The sequence below is a fragment of the Erythrolamprus reginae genome, chromosome 10, assembly GCF_031021105.1.
Source record: "Erythrolamprus reginae isolate rEryReg1 chromosome 10, rEryReg1.hap1, whole genome shotgun sequence".
Classification (NCBI taxonomy): Eukaryota; Metazoa; Chordata; class Lepidosauria; order Squamata; family Dipsadidae; genus Erythrolamprus; species Erythrolamprus reginae.
The window spans coordinates 45319713-45341794 of NC_091959.1; the positions used below are offsets into that span (position 1 = coordinate 45319713).

Below are 22082 nucleotides of genomic sequence, written 5' to 3' on the forward strand. Positions count from 1 at the left end.
TTGTTCTGGTCGCACCGCAAGTGATTTAAGAGTGGGTCAGTTTAGTATTTTTTTATTTTTTTCCCCACCAAGGTTTTCCACTTTGCTGGAAAGGATTCCCGACGACATCAGGAGAGACCGCCGTACCCAGAAAGTCCTCAAGAAGCTGGAAAGGTTTGCCAGGAATCCGGACTTGCGCATCCGCCCTCCGACTTTTTTGAAGGTCTTGGGAGAACTCCGGATCTGGGAAATTTGCTCTCCGGACATCTGCGCAGCTGTGGAGGTGAGAGATTGTGTGCGGGAAGGAACTTGGCTGCTTCGGTCTTTAAAAAAGCCGAGATACAATGCTGTTTCCCTGAACCCCCTTCATACAAAGCCTCGTCCTAGCTCTGGGGATAAAAGGCAATGGGTGAATATATGTGGCAAACAACTATTCATCTCCCTGTCGGACAGACTTGCTAAACATTTTGCCGGGGCTGCCATCATGATCTCTGGAACGTTTAAAATTTATTTTAAACTACCAAAATTATTGAGCTTTCATTAGTCCTCTACTAACTTCGTCAGAGTATTAAAATCCCCATTGAAGACATAGCTGATCTTCTATAATGCTGCTCAATTTACTCATGGCCCGCGTTGTAGGCCCACACCCTTCCTTCCCTCCTGTAATTAGCTTTGTTGTTGCTAGCTTCCCTGTGCTAACAGGTGAATATATATATGTCTCTCCAACGGAGATTGTACGCTTTTGACGAAGTCAATAGGGATTGACAAAAGCTTAGTAACTTTTTAGTAGTTTTAAAATAAACTTTAAGCATTTGGAGATTGTGATGGCTACTGCCTCTTTATTTATAACTACAGTGTTCCCTCGATTTTCGCGGGTTCGAACTTTGCGAAGTCTATACCACGGTTTTTCAAAAATATTAATTAAAAAATACTTTTGCGGTTTTCCCCCCTATACCACGTTTTCCCCCGCCCGATGACATCATATGTCATCACCAAACTTTTGTCCACCTTTAATAAATATTTTTTTTAATAAACTTTAATAAAGAAACATGATGAGTAGTAATCTAAATAGTTGCTAAGGGAATGGAAAATTGCAATTTAGGGGTTTAAAGTGTTAAGGGATGGCATGTGATACTGTTCATAGCCAAAAATAGTGTATTTATTTCCGCATCTCTACTTTGCGGAAATTCAACTTTCGCGGGCGGTCTCGAAACGCATCCCCCACGAAAATCGAGGGGAACACTGTATACCTGGAACTTGCATTTGTAGGACAACTCTCAATATATGTGTGTGTGTGTGTGTATTTCCCCCCCCGTCACAGTTCCTGCGTGAATATATTGTGGATATGCCCGAAGAAGACTACAAGCAGTGGTTGCAAGCTCGGGTGCTGCTTCCCAAACGGGTGCACAGCGCCCCCCCTCTGTGACCCCGACACTCGCGGCTCAAAGAGGAGATTCCCCCCTTTGTGGAAGAAAGGGTCGTTGGCGATCCCCAAGAGATCAACTTCTGGTGGATGCCGAAGGATCCCACCTGGAAAACGCTGATTCTCAGGAGTGTGTTTCGAGCTCTTTTGGGTTGCAGGTTCGGACACAGAGAGAATTGATCAGCCCAAGCCATCTTCACTTTACAATACTGTTGTTCTGTTTTTTAAAATGTTTTTTTTTTTGTCGTTGCATTAAATTTAATGTTTATTTAAAGGGACTGTTAGAGAGTTGGCCCAGTTCTGGTCTGTGGGACAGCAGATCCCTTTCTTTACGGTGATCAGCTTCGTCTACTGAACAAAATAGGCCTTAAAAGGGTTCATCAGTTCCGACTCTTGCGTTATCGCTGTTTCTTGTTCTGTATTTAACCTGGATGGATTAAAAATCCCTATTTAAGCATTGAACAGTCTCCGAAGAAACCTTTCTGTTGTTGTTGTTGTTGTTGCTGCTGGCTGCAAAATGAATTTAACATTGTGCAAAAAAAAATCCAAACAAACCCCACACTGCTGGGTTATGTTGTGAATGGTCCTCGACCAACTCTGGTAATGATAGATTCTGGGGAGGATGAGCCAGACCCTCTTGGTACACTGGACTAGTGGTTTTGCCAGCTGATACAGAGAGTGAGAGTGAAATAGACCTGGATGAATCTGAAGGACCACCAGAGGTGGCAGATATGCCAATGACATTAGGGTTTGACTTAGAGGAGGAGGAGGAAGATCTGGAACCTTTGTTAGATGCCCGTTTTAGAATACTAAGAAAAAGACAAGAATACTTGTATTGGAAAAGGAAGTAGTGTGTAGTTTGTTAACTCTAGGGAATTGTTGACCACTCCCCATAGGTATTTAAAGGTGGGCGGTGGGAAATTCGGGGTTTTGCAATGGAGTCAGTTGATGTTTAGGGCTTCCAGCTATGTTATGCTAGCCAACTGTTACTTCTCTGCTAGAATCCTTGGAGTAGAATTGCACTGTTTGCGGAGTCTGGAAAGCTGTAAATGTAAGTCAGTAAAATTCGAGACTCTTTATCTCATAAAGGAACGCACAAATTAGCTTTGATCTTCGGCAGCAACCTAGACACTGGACCGATACCTTTTAACTGCTCTCACTGAGAAGCTGCCCAGATGAACTCACATGCGTGAATTTTGGCTTGTATAAATGACGCTTTCTATATAAAACGATTTGAAATATCAGGGCGTGGATTCCTCCTTCGTTTTCAACCTGCGGATAGAACAGGTAAGGAAATCTGTTTGAATCCCTGAGGATCACAGTTAACTGAACTTTGTGGTGACCCGTGTCGAGGACTTAATGCGGCGTCCCTGAACCTTGGCAACTTTTAAAGACTGGTGGGTTTGAACACCACAATTCCCTAGCCAGCATGAATCGGGGTTAGAGTTGACTTAAGGAATGCTGGGAGTCTGCAAGTCTTAAAATGGCGAACTTTGGAGACCTCGGATTATATCTTGTTGGGTTATGGCAGTTGAAGTCCACCTGCCTTAAAATTGCCAAGGTTTAGAAACACTGGCTTAAGGCATTGTATGAATCAAGCCCACGCATGTTGGTTTAGACATGTGTTTCTGAATTCCCAAAGGTTGGGAATTTATTAAACTCCAGCAAACCATCTATTGTTGTCGTTGTCAATTTGCAGGATGTGCACCAATCACTGAGGTTTCAGTTGAAAGCTTTTTATTAAATCACCATCCAAACAAGCTCTTTTCCACATCCTCCCCTTTTCTGCGTTTCTCGGGCTCCAACAATGTGATTTGCAAGAACCTACGGGGCCGCATTAAAACTAATTATATGAAAACTTGCTTTCAGCAAACAAGCCAAATTTCCTTCCCCGCTTAACCGGAGTGGAAAAGTCCCCTTTCCATGGAGAAGGTTGGGTGAATTCGCCACTAACTCACTACGGGACTATTTTAGAATTTTTGTTTGTAAAAAAAATGGGGGGGAAGGCAGGCCAAATTCTCTTGTTTAAAGTAGCAGAATAATTAAGGCTATTCTGGCGTGTGTGTGTGTATATGTATGTGTATACACATACACACACATACATATATGTGTGTGTATGCGTGTGTATATATGTATGAGTGCATGTATGTATGTACACACACATATGATGTACACACATATGTATGTGTGTATATATATATGTATACTCGACAAAAAATCACACACACATTTATACATACATGTATGTGTGTGTGTATATATTTGACAAAAAATCACACACATACATATGTATGTATATATGTGTGTGCTTGTATATGTATATATATATATGTACACACACCACACACAAACCCACACACACAGTGTCTTCGACCCTTTCTTCTTTTTTTTTCTCCCTCCCCCTTAACCGGCTCACAATTAGCATTTTCAAAAATGAAAACATTTCCGTCGGCTTGGGAGACTCGCAGCGCAGAGGCAGCCAAGGGGTCCCAAGGGCCAACTTGCGCCTCACGTCAGGATGGTGTCGTCGATTTGTTCCACCGAGTCGGCCTGGTTGGCCAGTTTCTTCAGGGATCGCCGGCAACTCTCGTTCAACAGCTCCAAGCTGGCCGCGTCAAGGATCTTCGAGATGGACTGCGAGAGACAGCAGAGGGGAAGGGGAGAGAAAAGGGTTTTTGGCCATCTCTAGGCTTCTAAAGCTGTAAAAGGTGCTATTTGTCTCCTCCCGGACCTATTTCCAGGTCTCGATTCAGAGGGGCAGCACACCTCATCTATCTATCTATCTATCTATCTATCTATCTATCTATCTATCTATCTATCTATCTACCTACCTACCTACCTACCTACCTACCTACCCACCCACCCACCTACCTCGTCTATCTCTATCTCATCTCTCTATCTCATCTTTCTATCTATCTATCTAATCTATCTATCTAATCTATATAATTCTATCTAATCTATCTATCTAATCTATATAATTCTATATCTATTTATCTATCTAATCTATCTAATTCTATCTCTCTATCTCATCTTTCTATCGATCATCTATCTATCTATCTAATTCTATCTATCTATCTATCTATCTATCTAATCTCTCTAATCTATATCTAATTCTATCTATCTATCTATCTCATCTCTCTATCTAATCTATATCTAATTCTATCTATCTATCTATCTATCTAACTATCTCATCTCTCTATCTAATCTATATCTAATTCTATCTCTCTATCTCATCTTTCTATCGATCATCTATCTATCTATCTAAATCTATCTATCTATCTATCTAATCTCTCTAATCTATATCTAATTCTATCTATCTATCTATCTATCTCATCTCTCTATCTAATCTATATCTAATTCTATCTATCTATCTAATCTATCTATCTAATCTATCTATCTAATTCTATCTAATTCTATCTATCTATCTATCTAATCTCTCTATCTCATCTTTCTATCTCTATCTATCTATCTATCTATCTATCTATCTAATTCTATCTAGCTATCTATCAATCATAAATTATTTATTCATATCATGCCTTTATTATTTTGACAAATAACTCAACACACTGAAGTTAACTAAGATTGCTTCCTCCTATTTTCCCCTCTGAGCTGGGTTGGGTTGAGAGTAGTGTACTGGCCCGAAGTCACCCAGCCTGCTTTCTTGCCTAAAGTGGGGCTAGAACTCATTGTCACCTGGTGATTGGCCTAAAGTCACCCAATCAGCTATCATGTCTAAGGCGGGACTAGAACTCACTGTCACCTAGTGATTGGCCCCAAAGTCACCTAGCCCACTTTCATGCCTAAGGCAGGACTAGAACTCACAGGCTCTTGACTTCAATCCCGGTGTCACCACTACACCAAACTGTCTCTTTTTATTAAATTCTTAATAGTATTATTGCCTACTATTGCACACTACGTTAGCATTTTCTTAAATGAAATATAAATTATCAAACCATTGACAAGCCTGGTCTAAAAAAACCAAATGCCGCTCGGTTCCCATCAATTGAAACCATCATATGGCTTCCTTTAGTCCTCCATCCCAACTCCACACTTTGCAAAGTGACGCCCATTGCAAAAAATAAAAGTGTGCAACAGGTTCGTTCTTCCCATCACTTTCGGCTCCTCAACGCTCAAAATTTGGTGCTCATTCCTTCCGCCCCACCTAAGGTGGGTCAATACCTGAATCGTCTCCTCGCCTTCTCGCATCTTCAGGAGGTTGACAATGGCCTGGTCGCTGTAAGCCCTCACGCTGGTGTTCTTATCTTTCGTGTTGTCCAGCAGGGCCTTGAGGATGGGCTTGGCCACAGGAGGGTCCAAGGGTGGGAGGGGGGCTTTGTTGGCCCACCAAATCATCTTCTCCGCAATCAATTTGATGTCGCTGGATGGGTTCTGAAGACACTGAGCAAAAGCAAGAGGGGGGAGGATATAATCAGGAAGCTTCAACTGGTTATGGCACCAGATGTTTCAAGGGCTGGCTAGTTTTTGCGGAATAAATTGAACACCCCTGAGAAGATATTACAGGTTAAGTCTGTGGGTCAATCCCGGACACTGGTCTAACCGAAGCCATTGTTGGCCTTCTCCGGGTCCCATCAACTAAACAATGTCGTTTGGCGGGACCCAGGGGAAGAGCCTTCTCTGTGGCGGCCCCGACCCTTTGGAACCAACTCCCCCCAGATATCAGAGTCGCCCCCACCCTCCTTGCCTTTCGTAAGCTCCTTAAAACCCACCTCTGTCGTCAGGCATGGGGGAATTGAGACTTTCCCTCCCCCTAGGCTTATAGAATTTATGCATGGTATGTTAGTATGTATGATTGGTTTCTAAATTGGGGTTTTAAATTAACTTAAACTTAAATATTAGATTTGTTTACATTGTATTATTATTGCTGTGAGCCGCCCCGAGTCTGCGGAGAGGGGCGGCATACAAATCTGATAGATAGATAGATAGATAGATAGATAGATAGATAGATAGATAGATAGATAGATAGATAGATAGATAGATAAATTTGGATCACTTCGGTGTTGCAACATTGGAGCTGAGGAACAGGGAGGGGGGAATTTGAGACAGAAGGGATCCTGTAGGCAAAACAAAAATGCTTTCTCTTGAGAACCAAGGTCATTCTTACTCGTGGTCAGAGGAAGGTGGACTGATGCCACCTGGTTGCCAGACCACTCTGGGATTGGACCGTGCGACTGGTAGAAAGTAGAAAATCTTGTGTTTTTAATTAGGGGAAATTGTGGGAGATTTCGGAGCCGGTTTTCACCAGGAAAGGCTGATTAGACCTTATCCCCTGGCTAACAAATGGATGGGTGCAATTGATTTTAATATAACTAGGAATTTTAGATAGTTATGTAATTTTCAATGTAATTGGGTTTATTTTTATTGTAACTTACTGTTTTTATATGTTGTAAGCCACTCCGAGTTTTCGGAGAGGGGCAGCATAGAAATCCAATAAATAAATAAATATATAAAATATATTGTCTTTCCAGTAAAACTATTCTTTGAGGAATCTACCTCGGAGTTTTGCTTGCCAGGGATTTATCACTCGGAACTCTGACCCCTTGGTTTATAATGGTTCATTTAGTGACTGTTTGAAGTTACAATGGTGCTGAAAAAAGGTGACCATTTTAGGATGTTTGCCGTGTCCCGCGGTCATGTGATCCCTTTCGGCAACTTTCTGACGAGCCGAATCGATGGAGAGTCCAGATTCACTTAACAACGGGCGTAAGGAAGGTTATGAAAATGGGGGCCGACCAGACCCCAACGGAAAACTTAATTATAGATAAAATATATACATGTGTGGAGATGGACGAAATTACTAATTCAATCAAGGGAAACAAAATCATGGAATCAAAACGAACATGGCAAAAATGGCATGAATGGGTTCAAAAGAGAATATAGAAATAATATACAGTGATCCCCCGATCATTGCGAGGGTTCCGTTCCAGGACCCCCCGCAACGAGCGGGTTTTTGCGAAGTAGCGCTGCGGAAGTAAAAACACCATCTGCGCATGCGCAGATGGTGTTTTTACTTCCCAGCAGCGAGGAGCCGAAGATTGGGGTTTCCCCGCTGCCCACGCAAACTCCTCGCTGCTGCCGCGCCCGCCCTTCGCCCGGCCACCCACCGTTCGCTCGCTGCTCGCCCGGCCACCCGGGTTCGTTTGGCTTCGGGACATGCCGGCGGCGACGTTTTTGCCCGGCTTCTCCGCTGACTCCTAAAGCGGGGAAGTTCGCCAGGAGTCAGCGGAGAAGTGGCGTGCCTGTTTTAAAAGATCGGAGCCGGCCTGGGGGGTTTTTCCAGCAACCCCCGAGCCCCCAACCCGGGCTCGGGGGTTGCTGGAAAGCCCCCCCAGGCCGGCTCCGATCTTTTAAAACAGGCGCGCCGCTTCTCCGCTGACTCCTAAAGCGGGGAAGTTCTCCAGGAGTCAGTGGAGAAGCGACACGCCTGTTTTAAAAGATCGGAGCCGGCCTGGGGGGGCTTTCCAGCAACCCCCGAGCCCCCAACCCGGGCGAAGGGCGGGCGAGCCGGGCGAAGGGCGGGCGAGCCGGGCAAACGGCGGGTGGCCGGGCGAAGGGCGGGCGAGCGGCGAACGGCGGGCGAGGGGGGGGGCTTCGCCCTCCCGCCAGCAAGAGGGGGAAGACCCAGGGAAGCCGCCCAGCAGCTGATCTGCCCGGCGCCATCTACGCATGCGTGCCCATAGAAAAAAGGGCGCGCATGCGCAGATGGTGTTTTTTACTTCCGGGTTGCAAAATCGCAAATTAGCCCGTTCGCAATGATCGGGAACGCAATAACCGGGGGATCACTGTACTATGAAGCAACAGTACAATTGAAACAAACTACCGTTACCTTGTAAATAGTTTCATTTATCATTGAGTGAATGTAATAAATATTAGAAAATAAATTTATAAAGTTTAATGTATACAGTGGAATGGAACAGGTAAAAGAAAAATCTACTAAAAAACATTAACAAAGTTGGTGGAAGGTCTTAAGCATAAAAGGTATCAGGAAAGACTTCATGAACTCAATCTGTATAGTCTGGAGGACAGAAGGAAAAGGGGGGACATGATCGAAACATTTAAATATATTAAAGGGTTAAATAAGGTCCAGGAGGGAAGTGTTTTTAATAGGAAAGTGAACACAAGAACAAGGGGACACAATCTGAAGTTAGTTGGGGGTAAGATCAAAAGCAACATGAGAAAATATTATTTTACTGAAAGAGTAGTAGATCCTTGGAACAAACTTCCAGCAGACGTGGTGGATAAATCCACAGTAACTGAATTTAAACATGCCTGGGATAAACATATATCCATCCTAAGATAAAATACAGAAAATAGTATAAGGGCAGACTAGATGGACCAGGAGGTCTTTTTCTGCCGTCAGACTTCTATGTTTCTATGTTTCTAACTACAGTTACCTTGTAAATAGTTTCATTTATCATTTAGTGAATGTAATAAATATTAGAAAATAAATTTGTAAAGTTTAAACGTATACAATGGAATGTAACAGGTAAAAAAAAATCTACTAAAAAACATTAACAAAGATGGTTTATGATCTGTAAAACGGAATAAATTGTGAGTTGAATTATTTGTGAAAACTCAATAAAGAAATTTTGCAAAAAAAAGAAAAGAAAGAAAATGGGAACCGAACTCACTTAACAACGGTCTCGCTCGGGAAACAAAAATTCTGGACTAAGTTATAGGCTTTAAGTCCTTGTTGTGGTTCAGCCTGGGGAAGATCAAAGACCAGCTGCGTCTTGCTGGCTCCATGCCCGAAGGAGGCTGACAGCGAAGAAGAGGGGGCTGGGAAGTCGGACGGGGGAGAGTCCAGTCAGGAATGTGACGAGGAAGAACAGCATGGGAGCCCCGGGGAGGGGCTCTCTCCAGCCAGTAGCTTGGAGTCTTTGGAGTCATTAGGTGACAAAGCCCAAGCTGTCATTGACATGTGACAGAGACGTTTAGATCAAAGGAAGGATCAATTGAAGAAATATTGTCAGCATTGAATAAGGAACACCAGGGCTTGGGTGTGGTCCTCATTAGCAGGGAAGGGTTTATAAGGCAGGCAAACTCTTGAAGCCATGTGGAGTGTTATCAGTTTGGAGTTCCTGTAACCTGCATTGTTTCTCGGCGTTTTTGTTCCTGGCTTGTGGCCCAGCAGTCGTGAAGAACCGTGGGAGGTGTATGTCTGTTATCTACAGCCTCGTCTTGGCAGCAAGAATCCTATATTGATGCATGGACAATTGCCTTCGTGTATATATTTGGAGTTCCAGTGTTTTCCTGCTTTGTAAGGACATTTTCTGTTAGCTTCGTTTCTCTTGAACATTATAAAACTGTATTTGAATTTTACCGGTGTGTCTGGCTTATCTTTTTGGGTTGGTCATAGCTTCTGGAGTGACCCAGACAGAACAGTCCTCGGTTGCGAATAGGCTGGGGCAGGGGTTGGGGACCCCTGCTATAGATTATTCCCGTGTTCCCATCGCAGGACAATCTGTGCAAAAACACCTGAAGTGCAGCTGTCCCGTTCAAGCCAGCCCTTTGGGGTTGATGCCCAAGAACTGGGGCCTTACCTTGATGAAGAGGTTGGAGAGCTTCGGGGGGAGGTTCCCGTTGTTGGCTTCGATGTGATGCTTCATGAGGAAGCCCATTCCTCGGATGCCGCTGACGGCAATAGGGATCTGCAGCCAGGAAATTAGCAGCAAGCAAAAAGCCATCAGATATAAGATTAGGTCATTCCATTTAATTTTTTACGACTTCTATGCCACCCAATCCAGTAGGACTCAGGGCAGTTTACAGCAATAAAAAGAACAATACAATACAATAGCACAATAAATAAAAAATAAGTCAACTATAACAATAATTATAAAACCCCCAATTATAACCCAACTAAAATAATCTCATATAAAACCAATGAATCCAAGGGTGAGGTATCATCAATACGCCGATGATACCCAGTTATACATCTCCACCCCATGTCCAGTCAGCAAAGCAGTGGAAGTGATGTGCCGGTGTCTGGAGGCTGTTGGGGTCTGGATGGGTGTCAACAAACTCAAACTCAACCCAGACAAGACGGAGTGGCTGTGGGTCTTGCCTCCCAAGGACAATTCCATCTGTCCGTCCATTACCCTGGGAGGAGAATCATTGACCCCCTCAGAGAGGGTCCGCAACTTGGGCGTCCTCCTCAATCCACAGCTGACATTAAAGAAACACCTTTCAGCTGTGGCGAGGGGGGCGTTCGACCAGGTCTGCCTGGTGCACCAGTTGCGGCCCTATCTGGACCGGGAGTCACCGCTCACAGTCACTCATGCCCTCATCACCTCGAGGCTCGACTACTGTAACGCTCTCTACATGGGGCTACTTTTGAAAAGTGTTCGGAACCTTCAGATCGTGCAGAATGCAGCTGCGAGAGCAATCATGGGCTTCCCAAGGTATGCCCATGTTACACCAACACTCCGCAGTCTGCATTGGTTGCCGATCAGTTTCCGGTCACAATTCAAAGTGTTGGTTATGACCTATAAAGCCCTTCATGGCACCAGACCATAATATCTCCGGGACCGCCTGCTGCCGCTCGAATCCCAGCGACCGGTTAAGTCCCAGAGAGTTGGCCTTCTCTGGGTCCCGTCAACTAAGCAACTGCCTTATTATTACTTACAATTTATATTAATATTGATCATTCCCTGATTGCTTATTTGTACCATATGACAAATCATTGTTGTACCTCACCAAGGTACTGCAGACCAAGACAACAAGAACAGTTTTTTCCCAAATGCCATCACTCTGCTAAAGAAATAATTCCCTCACCACTGTCAAACTATTCACTAAGGCTGCATTACTGTTACTACTAGTTATTTCTCATCATTCCTATCACCTATTTCCTCCCACTCATGACTGTATGTAAATTGTTGCTTGTATTCTTAAGATTTATATTAATATTGTTTCCTGATTGCTTATTTGACCCCTATGACAATCATTACGTGTTGTACCACATGATTCTTGACAAGTGTCTATTTTCTTGTATGTACACTGAGAGCATCTGCACCAAAGACAAATTCCTTGTGGGTCCAATCACCCTTGGCCAATAAAGAATTCTATTCTATTCTATTCCATTCCATTCCATCCCATCCCATCCCCTCCCCTCCCCTCCCATCCCATATTTGAGGGGCTGCCACAAGGAAGAGGGAGTCAAACTATTCACCAAAGCACTGGAAAGCAGGACAAGAAGCAATGGGTGGAAACTAGTCAAGGAGAGAAGCAACTTAGAACTAAGGAGAAATTTCCTGATTATAAGAATAATTAACCAGTGGAACGACTTGCCATCAGAAGTTGTGAATGCTCCAACAGTGGAAGTTTTAAAGCAGATGTTGGGTAACCATCTGTCTGAAGTGGTGTAGGGTTTCCTGCCTAAGCAGGGGGTTGGACTAGAAGACCTCCAAGGTCCCTTCCAACTCCGTTATAAAATACAGAAAATAGTATAAGGGCAGACTAGATGGACCATGAGGTCTTTTTCTGCCGTCAGACTTCTATGTTTCTATGTTATACAATAACAGATGGAGATAACTTACTCGGTCAGCGACCGTGTTGCTGAAGATCATCTCATGGACGTTATTCGAATACTTGGGGGCACACAGTCTGCTGGCCGCTGTATTCACGGTGACCGAGAGGGCCAGGCTGCGTCCATGCCTCACCATCCAGTCAATGCCGGACACATCCGCTGTGGAACAAAAGAAAGATGGTCCTTGAGCCCAACATCATAACCGTCCTTTCCCAATATCATTGTGCCGAGGAAAAAAACCGACCAGTTATTTACACCTTTTTAGAGTCGGTGTCCAAAACTGAGGAAATTAACCTTTTTTTAAACCTCTCATGATACGAACATCTTGAGATACGAACTCGAGTTCGGAAATTTTTTGCCTCTTCTTACAAACTTTTTCCGGCTTACGAACCCACCACGTTTCGGCCTCCAGGAAGGACGCCTTCGTGATGTCAAAGCTCCGCCCATGGAATTCCCTATTGGGATTCCCCACCTCCTTTCCAGCCTCCAGATGGGCTGAAAACGCCGCTGGTGATTGCAAAAACGGCGTTCCGCCGGGGGCGGCGCCCAGCTGTAACCTTCTGAAACAGCCGGGCGCTTCTCGGTGGCCTCTGGCACCCGAACCCGAACTTCTGGGTTCGGCGTTCGGGAGAACACCGAGAAGCCCCCCGGCTGTTTTAAAAGGTGACAGATGGGCGGCGGCGCCCAGCGGAGCGCCATTTTGCAATTTTTTCCCCCTTTGCACGCATTAATCGCTTTTACATTGTGGGAAACAATGTTTCGTCTTACGAACCTACTTCCGTAACCAATTAAGTTCGTAAGATGAGGTATTACTGTAGTTATCTTTGGCTTACAATTACTCAGTTAGTGACTGTTCAAGGTTACAATTGCACTAAAAAAAAGTGACAGAAGGAATGTAGGAGCATTCGCAGAATCCAAAGACGGGCTACAAGAATGGTGGAAGGTCTTAAGCATAAAACGTATCAGGAAAGACTTCATGAACTCAACCTGTATAGTCTGGAGGACAGAAGGGAAAGGGGGGACATGATCGAAACATTTAAATATGTTAAAGTGTTCAATAAGGTTCAGGAAGGAAGTGTTTTTAATAGGAAAGTGAACACAAGAACAAGGGGGCACAATCTGAAGTTAGTTGGGGGGAAAGATCAGAAGCAACGTGAGAAAATATTATTTGACTGAAAGAGTAGTAGATGCTTGGAACAAACTTCCAGCAGACGTGCTTGGCAAATCCACAGTCACTGCATTTAAACACGCCTGGGATAAACATAGATCCATCCTAAGATAAAATACAGGAAATAGTATAAGGGCAGACGAGATGGACGATGAGGTCTTTTTCTGCCGTCAATCTTCTATGTTTCTATGATCAGTGGAACAACTTGCCTCCAGAAGTTGTGAATGCTCCAACACTGGAAGTTTTTAAGATGTTGGACAACCATCTGTTTGAAGTGGTGTAGGGTTTCCTGCCTAAGCAGGGGGTTGGACTAGAAGACCTCCAAGGTGCCTCCCAACTCTGTCATTCTGCCATTCCGTTATAGAAACATAGAAGACCGACGGCAGAAAAAGACCTCATGATCCATCTAGTCTGCCGTTATACTATTTTTTGTATTTTATCTTAGGATGGATCTATGTTTATCCCAGGCATGTTTAATATTCAGTGACTGTGGATTTACCAACCACATCTGCTGGAAGTTTGTTCCAAGGATCTACTACTCTTTCAGTAAAATAATATTTTCTCATGTTGCTTTTGATCTTTCCCTCAACTAACTTCAGATTGTGTCCCCTTGTTCTTGTGTTCACTTTCCTATTAAAAACACTTCCCTCCTGAACCTTATTTAACCCTTTCACATATTTAAATGTTTCGATCATGTCCCCCCTTTTCCTTCTGTCCTCCAGACTCTACAGATTGAGTTCATGAAGTCTTTCCTGATACGTTTTATGCTTAAGACCTTCCACCATTCTTGTAACCCGTCTTTGGACCCGTTCAATTTTGTCAATATCTTTTTGTAGGTGAGGTCTCCAGAACTGAACACAGGATTCCAAATGGGGTCTCACCAGCGCTCTATATAGCGGGATCACAATCTCCCTCTTCCTGCTTGTTATACCTCTAGCTATGTAGCCAAGCATCCTACTTGCTTTTCCTGAATTTTATGGTCAAAATTCAGGCCCTTGGGAATCGGTTTGCATTTACGACAGATGTGACCCTCCAAACTAGCTTCTAATCAGCAACATCAATGAGGAAAGCCAGATGTGATCAACAATGGCCTAAATAACCACACTGCTGCTCTGCCACAGAAATTGTGGGCCCTGTTTGTGGTGGCTGAGGACTTCCTGTAGCGATAGAAAAACCGCATCCCTTCCATCCCTCCTGGGAAGTTTCTCCCAAAAGCCCACCTAAAAGATGATTCTGGAGGATCCCGCCGAGTTCTTCGTCGGTCAAGAAGGCACACATTTCGGCCAAGCAACCTGCAGAGGCCATGCGAGTCGCATCCTGGCGAGGGAAGAAAAACAAACAACAACAACAACCCAGAATGCTACAAAGGTTAAAACAGCCCAAAACAACTGCACGCCGGTTCTCTTTATAATGTCAGCTTTCCAGTAGAAATTTTATATGGATATTTTCAACCGATAGTTAGGACTGCAGAAAAAATAATCGCAACGGCAGCCTTCCATTGAGAACGTGTGTATTGCACGAGCCGGAGAGAGGGCTGAGAAAACATCTATGGACTCGCTTGTATGTACGTTGAGAGCTTATGCACCAGAGACAAATTCTTTGTGCCCAATCACAAAGAAGTCTGTCCATCTGTCCATCCATCTTTCTGTCAGTCTATCTGTCCATCTCTCTATCTATCTGTCAATCTGTCTATTTATCTATCTATTTATCTGTCCATCTATCTGTCAGTCTATCTGTCCATCTATCTATCTGTCAATCTGTCCATCTATCTATATGTCAGTGTATATGTCCATCTATCTGTCAGTGTATATGTCCATTTATCTATCTATCTATCTATCTATCTATCTATCTATCTATCTATCTATCTATCTATCTATCTAACTATCTATCCATCCATCCATCCATCTATCCATCTATCTATCTGTCTATTTGTCAATCTGTCCATCTATCCATCTATCTGTCCATCTATCTGTCAATCTTTCCACCTATCCATCCATCTATCTATCTACAGTATCTATCTATCTATCTATCTATCTATCTATCTATCTATCCATCTATCTGTCCATCTATCTGTCAATCTGTCCATATATCTATCTGTCAGTGTATCTGTCCATCGATCTATCTATCTATCTGTCTGTCTGTCTGTCTGTCTGTCCGTCCGTCCATCTATCTATCTGTCCATCTATCTATCTATCTATCAGTCCGTCTATCTGTCTCTCTCTCTCTCCATCTATCTGTCTATCCATCTATCTATCCATCTGTCTATCTGTCCAGCTATCTGTCCGTCTATCTCTCTGTCCGTCTATCTATCCATCCATTTATCTACTCTCTCTCTCTCAACTTCTTTCAATGCTATAGGGTATTGTGTGCCAAAACAACCAGACACAAAGACAGGTTTCCCCACCAATGCTATCACTGCTGAACAACTAATACCCACAATACTGTCTGTGCCTTCGGATGTCAAGCCACCTAGTAGGGTTGCACCCACTGGGCCTCTTCATCCAAACTGCTTATATCCCCACTTTGAAGTCGGCTGCCTTCTTCCATTCGTTACCAGTTTGAAAAGAGTTATAAATATGATTTTAAAAAGAACAAACTTTTCGAGCCGTCTTTCTCAAACTTGGCCACTTTTAAGAGGTGGGGGCTTCCAACTTCCAGAATTCCCCCCCCCCCCCGGCCATGAGCTGCTCTCAACACAAACTTGGGGAGTGACGCAATCCCCGGGTTTCCAGCGAGCGATACCTCTTCGTGGCCCAGCATGGTGAGGAGCATGGCGGTTATGCTCTTACGAAGCGCGGCGTCCACTTTGGCTCCTGCCCCCTGGGTGACAAACCGCAAGGCTTGAAGCATGGTGTCCCTGAAAGGTGCGAAGGAAGGGAGAGAAAACAGAAAGTCAGCAGGAATTAAAACCCAAATGACAGAAGCACCAAATTCCTTGTGTGTCCAATCACAGTTGGCCAATAAAGAATTCTATTCTACTCTATTCCATTCCACTCCAATCTATGCTATGCTATTCTATTCTTCTACTATTCTATTCTCTTCTCTTCTATTCTTGTACTATCCTATTTTATTCTACTCTACTCTATTCTATTCTTCCAATTCCATTCCACTCCACACTATGCTATTCTATTCTTCTACTATTTTATTATACTCTACTCTATTCTATTCTTCCAATTCCATTCACTCCACTCCGCGCTATGCTATGCTATTCTATTCTTCTACTATTTTATTATACTCTACTCTATTCTTCCAATTCCATTCACTCCACTCCGCGCTATGCTATGCTATTCTATTCTTCTACTATTTTATTATACTCTACTCTATTCTATTCTTCCAATTCCATTCACTCCACTCCGCGCTATGCTATGCTATTCTATTCTTCTACTATTTTATTATACTCTACTCTATTCTATTCTTCCAATTCCATTCACTCCACTCCGCGCTATGCTATGCTATTCTATTCTTGTACTATCCTATTTTATTCTACTCTACTCTATTCTATTCTTCCAATTCCATTCCACTCCATTCTATGCTATGCTATGCAATTCTACTGTTCTATTCTACACTACTCTATTACTGTACTATTTATTCTATTCTACAAAATGTGCTTTTCAGAGCGAAACAGACGGGGGTGGTAGGGGAAGGAGAGGAATCACCAGCCCTTCCCGAGTCAGCTCCGTCACTTGCCTGATGCCAGAGTCCTCGCCGGTACGAATGCCGTTCAAGAGTTCGGTAAAGAGCGGGTCCACCTTGGCGTGGATCACAATCAACTTCCCCAGAGCCTCGGCGGCTTTCAAACGGACCACCCGGTTGGGGTCTTGCAATGCTTTGGTGAAAGTGGTTTGAAGCTGAGGCAGGAACGGCTTGAGGGCAAGGCCCACCTGTCAGGGGGACACGTTAGCCACCAATGTTACCCAACTCACTGTAACCGTTCCGTTTAAGTGGCCGGAGTTACAACGGCAACTGGGAAAAAGGGGACGTACAGTGGTACCTCGGTTCTCGAACGCTTTGGTTGTTGTACATTTCAGATACCGAACAAAAGTTTCAGCAAAAATTTCCTTCAATACCCGAACAAAAATTCGCAGACCGAACAGCCACAGAAAATTTTGTTCATTATCCGAAATGTTACCGCCGGGGGCGGCCGCAATCCCGGCAGCTTCGGGGGGCTCCTTTCCTCAGTGCTTTGTCTTGTTACCTGTAGGCAGCTGCACCAACTTTCTCCTTCCCGGCGGCGGCAACGGCAGTGGCTTCCCTTCGAGGAGCAACAGCGCCAGGAACGTCACGTGATGAAGGGAAGCCGCCAGAGCCATCTCAGCAGTTGCCGCCGCTCCAGCAGCTTCCCTTCATTACGTGACGTTCCCGGCGCTGTTGCTACTCAAAGGGAAGCCGCCGTTGCCGCCTCTGGGAAGGAGAAAGTTGGTGCAGCTGCGGTGCAGGTAACAAGATGAAGCACTGAGGAAAGGAGCCCCCCGAAGCTGCCGGGATTGCAGCCACCCCCACCCTTCCTGCAGCTTGGAGCGCTTATAGAGCTCCTCAGATTTTTTTATCCCATAAGAAATAAAGAAAACAGATTTAATTGGTTCCCAGCGAGTCAACAGGGGCTGGGAACCAATTAAATCCATTTCCATTACAGTGATCCCCCGCTCGTTGCGAGGGTTCCGTTCCAGGACCCCCCGCAACGAGCGGGTTTTCGCGAAGTAGCGCTGCGGAAGTAAAAAGACCATCTGCGCATGTGCAGATGGTGTTTTTAACTTCCGCAGCGCTAGCGAAGAGCCGAAGATTGGTGGCGGCGCGGCTGTTTTAAAACGTCGCCGCCGACATGGGGGGCTCGCTAGCACCCCCCCGAACCCCCAACCCGGGTTTGGGGGGTGCTAGCAAGCCCCCCATGTCGGCGGCAACGTTTTAAAACACCCGCGCGGCTTTCCAATGAGTCCCGAAGACAAACGCGGAAGTTTGACGTTTGTCTTCGGGACTCATTGGAAAGCTCCGATCGTTTTAAAACAGGCGCGCCGTTCTCCGCTGACTCCTGGCGAACTTCCCCGCTTTAGGAGTCAGCGGAGAATGGCGCGCCTGCTTTAAAAGGATTGGAGCCGGCCGGCTCCGATCGTTTTAAAACAGGCGCGCCGTTCTCCGTTGACTCCTGGCGAACTTCCCGGGCGAAGGGCGGGCGAGCGGGGTGCTGGGGGAGGCTTCGCCCTCCCGCCAGCAAGAGGGGAAAGACCCAGGGAAGCCGCCCAGCAGCTGATCTGCCCGGCGCCATCTACGCATGCGTGCCCATAGAAAAAAGGGCACGCATGCGCAGATGGTGTTTTGACTTCTGGGTTCAAAAATCGCAAATTACCCTGTTCGCAATGGTCGGGGACGCAATAACCGGGGGATCACTGTATTTCCTATGGGATAAATTAATTCGGTACTCAACCAAATCGGTTCTCAACCACACTTCTGGAACGAATTGTGGTCGAGAACCGAGGTACCACTTTATGCCTGGGATAAACATAGATCCATCCTAAGATAAAATACAGGAAATAGTATAAGGGCAGACTAGATAGACCATGAGGTCTTTTTCTGCCGTCAATCTTCTAGGTTTCTATGTTTCTTCGTCTGAGCTCTTCGTTCCCAGCATCCTCTCACTTACCTTGGCCAAGAGAAGGCTCAAGGTTTCCAGTAAAGCTACTTTGACGTTCCAGCTGAACCGATCTCCCAGGATCCGGATCAGGGGCCCAGTGATGCTGACGACGGACGGTTTCAGAGCTTCGGCGGAGGTCAGCTTGATGACCAAGCCCAAAGCTTTGGCCGCCTCTTCCTTCTGGTCTGAGTTGCCGGTCAGGACCCCTTCTCGTAGCATAGGGAGGATGGAGATGACACCCTGGATGGAAGAGAGGCAAGACAGGCGTGTGGTCAGCGGAGAGGCGGGCTGCATTGAAGGTTACACCCCCTCCTCTGCGGCTTCCAAGTTTAATGACAAGGCTTTCTGCTTTTGGAAAGATCTTATAGAATCATAGAGTTGGAAGGGACCTCCAGGGTCATCGGGTCCAACCCTCTGCTCAATGCAGGATTCATTAAACCATCCCAGAAAGACGACTGTCCAGTCTCTGTTTGAAGACCTCCAGTGAAGGCGAGCCCACTACCTTGTTGTGGTTAGCTCTGGCCCAGCTCCTGCCCCAAGGACTGTGGATGTGGGGGAGACATCCACATGCTGCAGGCCTGTTTTGCCCCCGGTGGAATCTGATGATGAAGGCTCCTCTGACCAAGAAGACATGAGTGACAGGGAGGAGGAGAGTGTGGCAGACAGCTCAGAAGGAGATCAATTGTCTAGCTCCTCCTTGGATTCAGAACAAGAGTTAATGATACAGCCACGCATGCGGAGAGCGATGCATAGGCAACAACAACTGAGAGATGATTATCAAAGAAAATTAGGCCACCTGTGGTTGGGTGGGGCTGTGGTCATTAGTGAGGCTGCTATAAAGAGCAGCCTGTGGGTTTGGCCATTGTGGAGGATTATCTGATCCTTGTGTTTCGTGACTGCTTTACTGACTTTGACCTTTTGTGTGCTGATTTTTCCCCGCTTTGAAACTGAACCAGGGCAAAGTGTGTTTCACTTTGTGAAAGAAGGACTGTGAATTGCCTCACAGCTGCAAGCCAAGTATCACAGAACTGATAAGGGACTTGTACAAATTACCAGTATGGTTGGAGACGAGTGCTCTTTGCTATCCCAAAAGAGGGCTTAGGTTAAGTGAATTTTCATTATAAAGAACATTGTTTTGAATTTTCAAACGTGTGTGTGTCTGAAATTGTATCTGTGCCTTTTTGGGAGGATTCTACCAGAGAGCTCGACAGAACATACCTCCTGTGGCAAACTGTTCCGCTGGTTTATCACCCTTAGTGTTAGAAAGTTTTTTCTGATATCTCATCTAAATCGACTCCCTTGCAGTTTCATCCCATTGTTTCTAGTCCTTCCATGTGCCAATGAGAACAAGGCTGATCCCTCTGCTTTGTGACAGCCCTTCGGATATTTGTAGACAGCTATCAATTCTCCTCTCAGTCTTCTCCTTTGCAGACTAAACATCCCTAGATCCTTTAACTGCTCCTCATAGGACATGGTTTCCAGGCCGCTCACCATACTTGTAACTCTCCTTTTATCCAAGAAGAGGTTAAACTGAAGGAGCTCCTTGCAGGAGAAGCCAAGGGTTTGCAAGGAAAAAGAAGCAAGGAAGTCCAGGGGCCTTTTGACTTAGACTTGGAATAACTCTACTTCTCAGTTTGAATGGGCGCCCATTAAAATGAAATTTCATTCGCTACAGCTTTCAAAGGGTCACTACCTCCAATATACACTATGTAATGAAAATTTAGAATAGAATAGACAGAATAGAATAGAAATAGAGTAGGGGAAGGGGAAGAGGAAAGGAGGAGAGGAGAGAGGAGGATGAGATGGGATGGAATAGAATTAGAATTAGAAGTAGAATAGAGTAGGGGAAGAGGAAAGGAGGAGAGGAGAGAGGAGGATGGGATGGGATGGAATTAGAATTAGAAGTAGAGTAGAGTAGAGTAAGTAGAAGCAGAGTAGGGGGGGAGGAAGGGGAAGAAGAAAGGAGGAGAGGAGAGAGGAGGATGGGGTGGGATGGAATAGAATTAGAATTAGAATTAGAGTAGAGTAAGTAGAAGCAGAGTAGGGGAAGAGGAAGGGGAAGAGGAAAGGAGGAGAGGAGAGAGGAGGATGGCGTGGGATGGAATAGAATTAGAATTAGAGTAGAGTAAGTAGAAGCAGAGTAGGGGAAGAGGAAGGGGAAGAGGAAAGGAGGAGAGGAGGAGGATGGGATGGAATAGAATTAGAGTAGAGTTGAGTAAGTAAAACTAGAGTAGAGGAAGAGGAGGATGGGATGGGATGGGATGGAATAGAATAGAATTAGAGTAGAGTAGAGTAGAGTAGAGTAGAGTAGAGTAGAGTAGAGTAAGGAGAAGGGGAAGAGAAAAGGAGGAGAGAGGAGGATGGAATGGGATGGAATAGAATAGAAATAGAAAGAGAAGAGAAATCGCCATCCATCCTCGCAATGATAAAACAACGATGCTCGGAGCCTTGTCTGCCCCCTCCCGTTACCTTCTTGGGAATGCAGAATCCAGGTACGTGTTCTCCGGCCGCATCATTGCCCACGATACGGATGTCCCTGTGGAGGTCATCTATGAGGGCCAGCTGGCTGCCGGCGTCTAGTTTCTAGGAAAGGAACCAGAATTGCATCACACGAGGAACCATCCATCCAGGACAGAATGATAAGAGCCGGAAGGAGGCCGGTCCAACCCCTGCTCAGGCCAGATCCCAGACCAGTCATGGTGAACCTATGGTATGGGTGTCACAGGTGGCACGCTGAGCCCTATCTGCTGGCACACGAGCCACTACCCTAGCTCAGCTCCAACGTGCGTGAGTTGATTTTTGGCTTGCACAGAGGCTCCGGGAGGGCGTTTTTGGCTTCCAGGGGGATGGTGTTTTTACCCTCCCCTGGCTCCATGGAAACCTGGCGCCTCCTTCATTCTCCCACGACCACCTCCAAATTCTTACCTTGCTGATGGCGTTGAGGGCGTCCCAGCTCTCGTTCAGGACCACGGCGTTGGTGTCGTTAAAGAGGCGGATCAGGCCCGAGACCAGGTTGCGCAGGTGGGCTGTGTAGTCAGCCTTGGTCTTGGAGCAGTAGATGTTGAGGATGACGGCCGCGGCTTGACGCCTTCCGACTTCGGCGCTGCGAGTCGCCTCCAAGAGGTCCTCGAGGATGATCCGCTGCCCGACCTCGTCCTCGACCGACAGAATGACCGCCTGGCAGTTCAGCATCTCCTGTGAGAAAATAAATTTCCAACTGTTGTAGAAGCACAGAAGATTGACAGCAGAAAAAGACCTCCTGGTCCGTCTAGTTTTGAGTGCTCCTTGTCTACCTCAGGTTGTGTCAGATTCTGAGGAGGATGAGCGAGGCTCCTCTGAATAC

At 45.4% G+C, this 22082-nt stretch overlaps 2 protein-coding genes across 2 annotated transcripts in view; one reads left to right on the forward strand and one right to left on the reverse strand.

Annotated features, from left to right (window-relative positions):
* CCDC60 (coiled-coil domain containing 60) overlaps positions 1-1861 on the forward strand; it is a 39651-nt gene extending 37790 nt beyond the window's left edge. The window contains exons 15-16 of the mRNA XM_070763110.1: positions 73-262; positions 1301-1861. Of these exons, the coding sequence (XP_070619211.1) occupies positions 73-262; positions 1301-1405 (295 nt within the window). The 3' untranslated portion in view covers positions 1406-1861. The remainder of the gene's footprint in view (positions 1-72; positions 263-1300) is intronic.
* A 1259-nt stretch (positions 1862-3120) lies between these two features.
* The window catches only part of GCN1 (GCN1 activator of EIF2AK4), an 88185-nt gene continuing 69223 nt past the window's right edge, over positions 3121-22082 (reverse strand). Inside the window, exons 49-58 of the mRNA XM_070763101.1 lie at positions 21665-21934; positions 21209-21322; positions 18749-18979; positions 16801-16994; positions 15856-15970; positions 14334-14430; positions 11956-12104; positions 9964-10071; positions 5582-5800; positions 3121-4036 (exon numbers count right to left, since the gene is read on the reverse strand). Coding sequence (XP_070619202.1) covers positions 3911-4036; positions 5582-5800; positions 9964-10071; positions 11956-12104; positions 14334-14430; positions 15856-15970; positions 16801-16994; positions 18749-18979; positions 21209-21322; positions 21665-21934 — 1623 coding nt within the window. The 3' untranslated portion in view covers positions 3121-3910. The remainder of the gene's footprint in view (positions 4037-5581; positions 5801-9963; positions 10072-11955; positions 12105-14333; positions 14431-15855; positions 15971-16800; positions 16995-18748; positions 18980-21208; positions 21323-21664; positions 21935-22082) is intronic.